The 11,566-nt window shown below is 36.6% G+C and overlaps 1 protein-coding gene across 1 annotated transcript; it reads left to right on the forward strand.

Moving 5' to 3' along the window:
- The first annotated feature begins 86 nt into the window (after positions 1-86).
- On the forward strand, positions 87-2,286 carry LOC145001118 (uncharacterized). The gene has a single exon (XM_078960449.1). The coding sequence runs from the start codon at positions 200-202 to the stop codon at positions 2,120-2,122; it is 1,923 nt and encodes a 640-aa protein (XP_078816575.1). The 5' UTR covers positions 87-199; the 3' UTR covers positions 2,123-2,286.
- The last annotated feature ends 9,280 nt before the right edge of the window (positions 2,287-11,566 follow it).

The raw sequence follows: 11,566 nt of genomic DNA on the forward strand, positions 1-11,566 counted from the left end.
CACTTTATAACTATAATAATATTTATATTTATTTTAAGGTTATAAAATAATAATCAAATATACTATATATATACAAAAAGATAAAGGAAAAAAAAAAAATAAGGGAAGGCAAGTAGGCAATTTAGCTTCCCAATAACTTTGGCCCTTTTAATTTTCCCGGCGACACTAACTCCCACTGCCACCGCCGAGTCACAGAAAGATGACAAGAGTGCCACCGTCACGACGGAAACTGAAACCCATACACATACTCTTCTCCTTCCTTTTCCTTTTCATCACTGCGGTCGAGTTTTCCTGTGCGAGTGCACAGCACCTGTTGAAGTCCGAGCGAACCACATTGCTTAACCTGAAGCAACAATGGGGGAATCCGCCGTCACTGAGGAACTGGAACGCCTCTTCACCGCCATGCAACTGGACAGGAGTTCACTGCAACGACAACGGCTCTGTTGAGTGGTTTGAACTCATGAGCAAGGGATTAACTGGACATATACCGCCGTTCATCTGTGACTTACCTAACCTGAGAAATTTGTATCTCAGTGATAATTCCCTCACCGGAGAGTTCCCTACGGTTTTTTATAATTGTTCGAAGCTAGTTGAAATTGATATCGCGCAGAACGGTTTTTTTGGAAGGTTTCCGGATGATATTGACCGATTTTCAGGACTCATGTGGATTGATGTCGGAGGTAATAACTTCACCGGCGATATACCTCCAGCCATCGGCAATTTGTCCGCGTTAATGTATTTGTCGTTGGATAATAACTCGTTCACTGGTTCAATCCCGTCGGAGATTGGAAATTTATCTAATCTGGAAACGTTGGATTTGAGTTCCAACAACTTGGAAGGTGAAATCCCTTCTGGGTTGCTTCTGTTGAAGAAACTGGATAGTTTGACCTTGTACAAGAACAAATTATCTGGAAGAATTCCGTCGGTGATCCAGTCTTTAGATTTAATTGAAATCGATCTCTCCATGAACAAATTGAACGGCTCAATTCCTAAAGATTTTGGCAAATTGCAGCAGCTGGAGGTGTTAAATTTGTTTTCAAATCATTTATCCGGCAACATTCCAACAAGTATTTCACAAATTCCGACACTGAAGAATTTCAGAGTCTTCAAAAACAATCTCGATGGCGAATTACCTCAGGAAATCGGGTTTCACTCGAAGCTGGAAACATTCGAAGTATTCGAGAACAAACTCACTGGAAAGTTGCCTGAGAATTTGTGCGGTGGTGGTACTTTGCTCGTGGTGGCTGCTTTCTCCAACAATCTCACCGGAGAAATCCCGAGATCACTCCAGAGTTGTCACAGCCTTGAAACAATCCTACTCCAGGATAACAGTTTCACCGGTGAAATTCCTCCAGGAATTTGGACATTATCCAATCTTTCGAGCTTGATGCTTACAGGAAACTTTCTTTCTGGTGAACTACCGAGTACAGTATCATGGAATTTATCAAGATTGGAGATCAATGACAACAAGTTCTCCGGCCAAATTCCGGACAGCATTTCGTCTTGGACAGAACTGAATGTGTTCAAGGCTAGTAACAATTTGTTATCAGGTGAAATCCCGACATCATTCACTTCTCTTTCACAGTTGTCTGTACTTCATCTTGATGGAAATTCACTTTCCGGCGAACTTCCATCGGAGATCAAGTCCTGGAGTTCACTAACCACTTTGCATCTAGCGAGAAACAAACTTTCTGGTCCGATTCCACAAGCCATCAGTTATTTGAAAGGTCTTCTTGACCTTGATTTATCAGAAAACCAATTTTCCGGTGAAATTCCCCCACAAATGAGCCGTTTGAGGCTGAGCACTTTAAATCTTTCTTCCAACAAACTCACCGGAAGAATCCCATTTGCATTCGATAACCTCGCTTACGAAAATAGTTTCTTAAACAATCCCGATCTATGTGCTAGTGCTTCATCCCCAATCTCAAATCTCCATAACTGTTACACCAAATCCTCACACTCCCAGAAATCTTCCCCCAAAATCATCGCCATGATTGTCGTCTTGTCAGCATTCATCATACTTGTCGCCATTCTGTGCACCATGATCGTCTATAGACTATACCTCCAGAAGAAACATAAACACATTGCGGATCTCACAGCATGGAAACTTGTTGAAAAGTGATCGATTCGAAGTTAAGTGATGAAATAAAGATGGTGTTTAATTAGGGCTTTTATTTTGCTGTAATGCGTAAAATTAGATATTTTATTTATGTTATTAATGCTTGTACTAGGTAAAATAGGTTGTGATCAGGTTTATTTAATATATTAATAGTATTATAATTATAATTATAATATGACATAATGGTTTTATTTAATATTGTGAATCTAAAGGTGGAATGTTGAAAGATTGCAGTTTATATGTTATAACTTCGGTTTAGGTAGTTATGAACTTATAGGCTCATCACATTTCTTGGTGATAATCTAGTTTGTATAAGTGGGTTTCTTCAATAAATCCATTAGTACATATATGCTCTTAAATTTTTTGAATAAAATTTGCAAAGATTTACGTATAAATGTTGTTTAACTAGAGAGAGATGTATTACGAGATTATATTATATTCAAGACTCAAGAGTATTCATGAGCCTTCATTTGAAAATCAAACAACTCATGGCCATGCTTTTTAGCAAGCTTGATAAGGTCTTGTCGTTCTAAGGTCATGTTTTTTTGTTTTTCTTATGAGCGCTGTGTGAGTAAAGGATGTTAAAAATGTATTTTGGAATATGACATCATACTTAAAATAATGGAAAGATTGAAGAAATAAACCGGTTAAATTTCAAAGTCTTCAATATTATAGAACACATAAGAGAAAGACATCTTTATATGAAAGCACAAGGTTGATAAGGTTGTGGCAAATCTTCACATCCAAGTCATCCGAAAAACACGTGAGTTCCACCACCAATTCACTAGATATTAGAAATAATTACCACTTCACAATATTCTTTTGTTTAACATTAAATTAAATAAAAAAATAAAAAAAATATTTTACATTAATTAAAACCATATTACATTAATTAAAAAACATATAAAATTAAACTTAAAAAAATAGAAAATTAAAGCTAAATTACTAAAAAAACATAAACAAAAACATAGAAATGTAAACCTAAATTACTTAAAAAACAGAGAACCTAAATTACTAAAAAAACCATTGAATCTAGTTGCGATATTTTTCGGGAACTTGTAGAATCGTTGTAACGTCCCGTTTTCACACTAAAAGTTTTCATTTTTATTAAGGTAAAACTTCCCAATTTATCAACCCATTAATTAAGAAAACCATCCATTCCGAATTACATTCATTAAAAATCAGAGTATTGTAGAAACGTAAAATCTTCAATGTTGATGATGAGTGTGTACAGTCATGCCTTCGCCATTCAGCAATAATTGATGATATCTGAAACCATAAACAACTAGATAAGCATAAAGCTTGGTGAGTTTTCCCCAAAATACCACCATATAAACATATCACATATACAATCAAACATGTCGGTCCAATCAACCATCGGGTTGGAATACCCCAGGCCCAGTTAACCTCCAGGCCCCAGGTTGGAATGCTAATATACAACAAATCCAATCAACCATCGGGTTGGAATACCCAGGGTTTATTGGCCTACCGCCTCAACCCTACCGCTATTTCTGAGCCCTCGTGCATACGACTTACAGTCGGTCAGTACCGAGTGTCTTAGCCTACCGCACAAAGCAGGACTGCCTTAACCCAAACCAAACACAATATGTCGACAGATAAATAATCAGGATCAAGCAGGCACATAATACAGGAAAACAACAAGCATACAACTCAATATTGCCTACTAATCCTCTCACAGCATACAGTCTTGCTACAAGCTAAGCCCCATAGAATGTGTAACCATAAGTAACCAAAGGTAAGATAGTCACCTGAACAGATTGTCCTACTCTAGAGTCACAACCAAACAAGGAACATGCAAGAGAGCCTAGACCAAGAGTTCTTAGGTTATCCTACATGACCACATACAATCCTTAAGGGCACTCCATAGATGATAACCAGCAAGCATAAATAACATACAGTTCTACATATTATTACCACAAAGCAACATACTCAATACTGTAAGACAGATCTAACAGAGCACTACAACATAGCAGCACACTCGATACCAAAACACAAATCTAGCAGATCACTATGGCATAGTAGCATACTCAATAGTCAATACCAGAACACATATCTAACAAATCACTACAGTATAGTATCATACTCAATATCAACAAACTAAGGAATGAATGGTCATATATACTCAGAGGTGAGATAGTCACCTGGACAGATGATCCCACTCTAGAACCACAAATAAACAAGGAACATGTAAGAGAGATTGGATCAAGAGTCCTCAGTCTATCCTACATGACTATATACAGTCCCTTTATTAATAGATAACCAAAACCAGTGGGCCGACATTGGTGCCTTCGACACACAGGTATAGTGAGGCGAAACTCACATCGATATGTGCGTAGGTAACCACTGTAGTAATGAAGAACTCTACCAGTTTCAACTCACTTCGAATAACCTAGAACAAATGCAACAATCCACCACTTTTGATCGATCACAGTGTCCCTCTTTGGTCTCGATGAATCCTCCCGACAGCCCTCGTCATCGTCGACAGCAGGAGCAGCGGTTATGGTGGTTCGGCGTAGCAGAGAGTGGATGGTAGCGGTAGCTGGAATACCTGGAAGTAAGGTGGTGGCTGAGAAGTGAAGTAGGGTTAGGTTTTTGGGTTTGAATGAGATGAAGGAAGGGAGGGGTGACAAGTTTAATCCCCCTATCTCCCATTTCAAATTTAATTACAATTTTACAACATCAGTCCCTGATTCCACAATTCATTTTCAATTTAATCCACTAATTACCTAACAACCCCTGCCTTCAAAAAATCTATTCATCACAAATCCATATGTTACAATTTTAATCTTCAATATCTAAAAATATAACTTTTAACACCCCAAGGTGTACACCCCGCTAATTTAATATGAATTTAGGGCTAAAATAGAATAAAATAAAATATAAAAATATATCTTGGGGTTTTTAGGATTATTTATTTATTTATTTACTGATTTAATTTATTTAATTTTAAACGGAATGTTACAATTCTCCCGCACTTAGATTAGATTTCGTCCTTGAAATCAGCTCTCGTTTCTGCTTCAAGACACACTCCCCCGCAACAACCACAATGAATGACAATCTGCGGAATTAATCGGTCTTCGAGCTTCTTGGTCCAATGTCGACGCTTTAATCCTACGCCAAAAGGGCATCACCGCAATGAAAACTAAATGATCTCATATTGAACTGAATCACACTCTTAAAAAGATTTAGGACTATGGTTGGACTTGGCTTTTTGGATTGGACTTTAGAAATCTTGGTCCGAGATGTAGACTACCCATAAGCCGTACGCGGGGCGTAGTGTCTTTGGATGTGCGGGACATGAGAAGCGTACGCGCAGCGTAGCATAATGTACGCCTAACGTACATGAGCAGACACCAAACCCTAATTTCAGGGTTTAAGGGGTATATAAACCCCATTATAGCCCCCACCCCCTTGGTTTCTTATCAGCCTCCTCACCCACAAGAAAACCCTAATACGTTCTGACCCTCTTTATTATGTGAAATTGTTTTTGTGAGTGCTTTTAATGAAAGAAGGTGGTGAAGAAGGAAAGGAAAGGTTGGAGAAGAAGCTTGAGCTCAAGGATCTGGGCTTAACTCACCCTTTGTTATAAGAAAAAGGTATAAAGCACTTAACTTTCTTCCTTACCTTCTAGATCTATAGTTATGGGAGTTTGGACCTTTTTAGGTCCAAAGCTTGGATCTTGATCATGTAAATCCGTCTTTAAGCTTAGGATTGCCATCCTTGAGGCTCAAAACACTTTCTTAGCAATAAAGTTTCAATCTTTGAGGCTTTCATGAAGCCATGCATGAGATCTAGCCATTTCCATGGAAATAGATTATTCTTTTTAGACTTTGAGCTTATGTCAGTCATGCAAGACATCAAGTTAGCAACTTTATGGTTTAAGACATGGAATAAGACTTGGAGTGCGCCTCGCGTACGTGTAGGTACGCCTAGCGTACTCATCATCAAGCCCTTACGCTAAGCGTACTTTGGAGTGCGCCTCGCGTAATGCAGTCTGTTTGGACCTTGAGTATTTGGGCCTTGGTGTGGGCTGTATTTTGGACTTGGGCATTTGTGGGCCAACAAGAGTCAATAAATATGGGACAAGTATAAGTGTTAGGCTTAGGGTAAGGCCCAATAAAGGAATTGGGGCCCAATGTAGAAAACTGGGCCATTAGTGGGCCTTTAGTGGGCCATTGGTGGACTTAGAGAGAATTAAAGGGTTTGTGCCTTGGTTATTGTTGGATTAGTGTCTAAGTCCATAACTATTTTGGTATGTACTTAACCCGATGGTGCATGGTCCTTTTGGGTTGCCTTCACCAAAGCAACTTGATTGGAGAAATGAATAAAGAGAGAGAGGATAATATGATTTATTAATATGTTATAAGAATAATATATTAAAGGAGAAATCATATTTGTTTAATTAATATTGGTCAATAATTAATTAAGAATTAGTTTTGTGATCAAATGTAATTAATTAAACTAGAGGGGCTGAATTGTAATTATGTGATAGTTACAAAATAAGGTAAGGATTATCTTATATATATGGTGAACGAATTTGAGGTGTAAATCCCTTAGAATTCGAGTATGATAAGGATTCAAGGATTATCTTATTGGTTGCTTAATGGATAATCAACTAGATAAGGATAATGACTGAAACCCTATCTCTACACCTATATAAACACCCCTAGGGCCATGAATTCGTATATCCCTTCCCAAGAGGTCCTAGATACGAATTCTAACCTCTCACCTCTCTCCTTATACCTTCTCCACTTGCTTATGGTGTTTGTGAGCCATTAGAGGAGTGACACTTGTGACTCTAAGCCTTCCAAAGTCAATACAAGGAGGAATTGGGATTATTATTGCTACATAACAATCAAGGTATGTTCTTAAACCTAATTATATGTTAATGTCGATTTCCATATGTTAGAATTAGGGTTTATAGTCTTGGATTCAAAGCATGTACAATAGAGAAACCTAGATCCAATCATTAGGGTTTGTATGAGCACATAGGATGTCTTATGACCAAAACCCATCAGTGGTATCAGAGCCTAGATTGGTTTCAATTGTATTGATGCATATTTAATCGTAATAAGCACTGAAAATCGATTTTTTGAGTTTCTGAGTGTTTGACTCGCCGAGTCACTTGGTGAACTCGCCGAGTCAGCTGTACTCGACGAGTCCAGGTCCAGACTCGACGAGTCAAAGGGTCTGACAGCTCAGATTCGCGATTTTCTTCCTGTTTTGGTTTTGGATAATTACCATAAACTTGTTTTTGTGATAAAATCCGAATTTTTTCATTGTTATGTGATTATCCTTACCAAAATAGAAGATAATTGTCAAAATTTAGATAATCACTTGTTTTATTAGATAAAGTTTGATTATTTGTAATTTAGATTTGAATTATCTTGTGAAATAGTTTCAATTAATCCTTTTAGGTTTTATAGTTTAAATTTGAACCCCAAAAGTTTTGTTGAAATTTAAATAGTTAAAACCCTAATGTTTTGAAATGTTTCAAAACTTGCCCTCAAGTTTTGGAATTTAAAAGTTGATTAAAAGTTTAATTAGAAATGTTAAATTCTAAAACTCTAGTAATGTTTTGAAAAGTTCAAATCACACCCTTATGGTTTTATTAATTAATTAAGGAGTATAATTAAAGGAGGTTTAATAAATCCATAAAAGTTTAGGTTAACCATTTAATTGAATTAAAAGTGTAATTGTTAAAGTTAACCATATAGTATTTTAAAAGTATAAAATACACCCTATACTATATATAACATTAAAGGTCTAACATTATATATATGTATAACTAAAAGTCAGTCTTACCGTTAGTAGGCCTCATTCACGAAGCTGGTCTATAAGGGGTGTTTAAGGAAATTGCCTATAAAAGGGCGATTGAATGGGTATCCACTCTTACCCACCGCACTCTTGACTAGTGGAGGGTCGTTAGCCGAACGGGTAGGATAGGACGAAACCTTCCATTATAAGTATAATGAAATACAGAGTAACTAAATGTTTCGCAAATTCCCAATCTTAGTTACTTAGGCAAAAGTGAATTGATGCAATTCCATGAAATTACACTTTGTGCCCTTGCGAAGACGTTAGTGGAGCGTGTGTGGTTTACCGGCACACTAAATGGTTCTAAGCAAAGGTAGCAAAGGGTGACTCAATGTTTGTCATAGTTCGGTGGAGCGTGTGTGGTTTACCGGCACATCGAATAGGTGATTGTAACATGTGAGGGCACCATGTAGTTTGCATGGTTATTCACACCCGCTTTGTGATCCTCGGCATCCCAGTCACAAACAAGAGGGGCATATCGAGATTTAAACATGCCATTGAAATGTTCAATGAATCTCAAAGGATCTAGGAGTTTTCACAGATTTAAAACTTAAATTCCTTTTTTCGTTTCTCATGGTGAAAACTAGTGAATCGTCATTCACTTACCTTCAAATGTTCTGCGATTTGGGTTACGGCATCCCTCTCCCGAGTTGTAGGATATTGTGTTGGGTCCTAGCCTTGGAATTTCATTTGGGTGATTTACCAAGGACTCAATCAATCAACTAACTTGAATTCGTTTTTCTCCCGATGTCAAAGTTCGACAACTATGGTCTTCTCAAATCCCGTGGAACAAGCATTCCACATGAAGATGATATTCCACGATTCGATCGAGGAACAAGAAATCATGCTTCACTTCCTCCTCCTCCTCCAATTATTCTCCCTAACCCACAAGATTGTAAAATTGAAAAGTTCAATATCACTCAAGCCCTTTTGGCAAGTAAACATAAAGAAGGAAAGTCGGTGTGTGCACACGTCCTAGGGATGAAGTCGCACATTGATAGACTAAGAATGATAGGATCCATTGTCGGTGAAGAGATGGCTGTTGATTGGGTTCTTCAATCACTTCCTAACTCATATAGTGAGTTCGTAAGAGAGTACTATATGATGAACCGCGACGTGACCCTTATAGATCTCACCTATATGCTTATTGCTGCTGAATCAGCAATGGTTTGGCGCAATAGAAAAGCAAAGTTGATTGGTGAATCTGCCTTCGAGACCTCTGTGGATATAGACAATGGCAATGAAAGACATGCAATGATCGAAAAGTTTGATCATAAGAGAAAGGCGATGTCTGAAGTAGTTCCATGTGTTGTTCCAAAAAGAGTCAATTTGCTTTTATTGCCAAGAGAAGGGGCATTGGAGACGAAGCTGCCCTATTTACCTAAGAGATCTAAGAGATGGGAGAGTCGAAACGTATGGCTCTAATTTAGGTAAAATCCATTGACTAACTCTTTTAAGCTTCATTCTAGGTTCTGAATACATAATGTGATAAGATTACAGTTGATGTTTAGAAGGATCAAAGAAAAGAAAAGAAGCTTAAGGGAAGAAGTGAGCAGAATCTAACCGTGAAGGAATGGATTTCGATTGCGTTTCTCGAAGATTAGATTCTTGAGCTACTACTTAGAGTTAGAATTAGATTGCTAAGAGAGATGTATTCGCATAAGTTTTTCAAAGAGTTGCATTGTGAAGGACAAATTTTTCCGCAATAAAATAAATTTTGATTTTAAATTTTATTTATTTATCCTTACAATGGCATGTATGAAGAATTGATGTTAAAATTATTAGCAATAATGGATTTGTTTCTTATTATGTTATGGAAAGTCAAGAATTTACCAAATAGGGAGAGTTTCTCATCGCCCAAGTTTCAATTGGACAGAAATTTGGAATCACGCAACTTGGTTGCATGATGAATGAGAAATTCCATATTTGGAAATTAGACAAATTCATTGACAATGTGTCAAGTGAAGGACTAGGAGATCGAGTACACAAAGTTGTGTGTTGATCAAGTTCACCATAAGAATAACAAAGATATTCGTCATGATTTACTAAAAGGCTTAGTAAATATGATTATACTTACAAGATTAAGTGTAATTCTAAATTGATTAAAGGGTTTAGATCAATAGTAGAACGAATAAGAAGAATCATGTAGGCAGAAAGATAAGAGTTTCTCCATTCTAAGAAGAAGGGAGAGTGGCTTTTATGCTTTATGATAGTTCTTAATGATTAAGAACCATATCTCAATTGATCCTCTAAGTGAGTCTTGGTACAATTGTATGTCCAAGAAGAGGAATCAAAGATTGATGAAATGGTCAAATCAAGAAGACAATCATACTTCATTCCAAAACAAGTCTTAAAGTCAAGATTGTGACATTGAGTGAATAGTATTAAAAAGGTTTATAACATTCATAAAATGTGGAAAGTTGTGATGTCTTGGATAAGACAAAGACCAACTATGACCAATTTATGAAGTGTTTTGATACAAGCTACACTAACTCTTGAAAATTTGTTTGTCAAGAAATGTTTATTGACAAAAGAATCTTATATGTCCAGGAGTCAGTGGGAGTCTTAATGGTCTCGAAAAGTTTCAAGAACAAATCAAATAAACCTTTTCGATCATCACTAGCACACGAGTTGAGGTTTACAACCTATCGTAAAGACATTATTTTGTTTCTGTGCCAATCCAATCGAGTTAATTATGCATGTGAGTCCTATGAGTTCTCATTTGAATGCGTAAAAGGCAAGGACCTTGATCAATGAAAGGTACATTGATAGGAAAAAGGTAAGATGCTTAACTACTTGGAAGACGTGGTGGGCAACTGTGCTACCATAAGGCAAGAAATCAAGATTAAGAAAGTTCGATCCATATGAGTTTGAATTTGTCGTAAACTTTGGTTTTAACAAATTCGCATGGATAGGAACACATACACCGTTTAAATCTAAGTGTCATAAGATTTCCTTCTTCATGAAAATGATTGTGAGAAAATGCTTTCACTAAGAAAGATTTTAAAAGATAGTGATTGTAAAATTGCATTCTCAAATTCGATCATGGTTACGGCATCCCTTTCCATAATTTGAATTGTGAGGTTTGGCAATTAGTCTTAATTGTTAAGACACACATATGAACTATCTAAGGCAAAAGTGTATAAGTTCAAGAAGCCTTGATAAAAGATTATCAAAGCACTAAGTATTAGAAACATGACTTAAGAAATTCAATAAGTATTGTTTTTCTGGAAGTTAAGATGTTTATGAATACATGTCGAAGCTAGTGGGAGCATAAGTGTTATGTTTTATAATAATCATCATGACAGTGGGAGCATAAATGTTATGATTGTATGATTATTAAGGCACGTATTGCATAGTTGGCAATATTAATTATAGAAAACAAGAGTCATACTTTGCAAAGTTGTAAGAGTTGAAAGGTTGTTTTGCTATAATTAAGGGAGAGAATATTATGCTTCATTTCAAATCTAAAGGATTAGATTGCGAAATGTTGATAAATTTAGTCAAAGGTACATAGTGTGTTCTTAAAATTTCGATTGTGATTACGGCATTCCTCTTCGCAATTCGAATTTTGAGAACATAGCAAATAAAACATTATGTGTCGTGTCC

Source organism: Lactuca saligna, chromosome 6, assembly GCF_052625555.1.
Source record: "Lactuca saligna cultivar CGN05327 chromosome 6, ASM5262555v1, whole genome shotgun sequence".
In the NCBI taxonomy this organism is placed as follows: Eukaryota; Viridiplantae; Streptophyta; class Magnoliopsida; order Asterales; family Asteraceae; genus Lactuca; species Lactuca saligna.

What these genes read in the sequence shown, in the direction of transcription:
- LOC145001118 (XM_078960449.1), top strand. Translation starts at nt 200, where the DNA reads ATGACAAGAGTGCCACCGTCACGACGGAAACTGAAACCCATACACATA.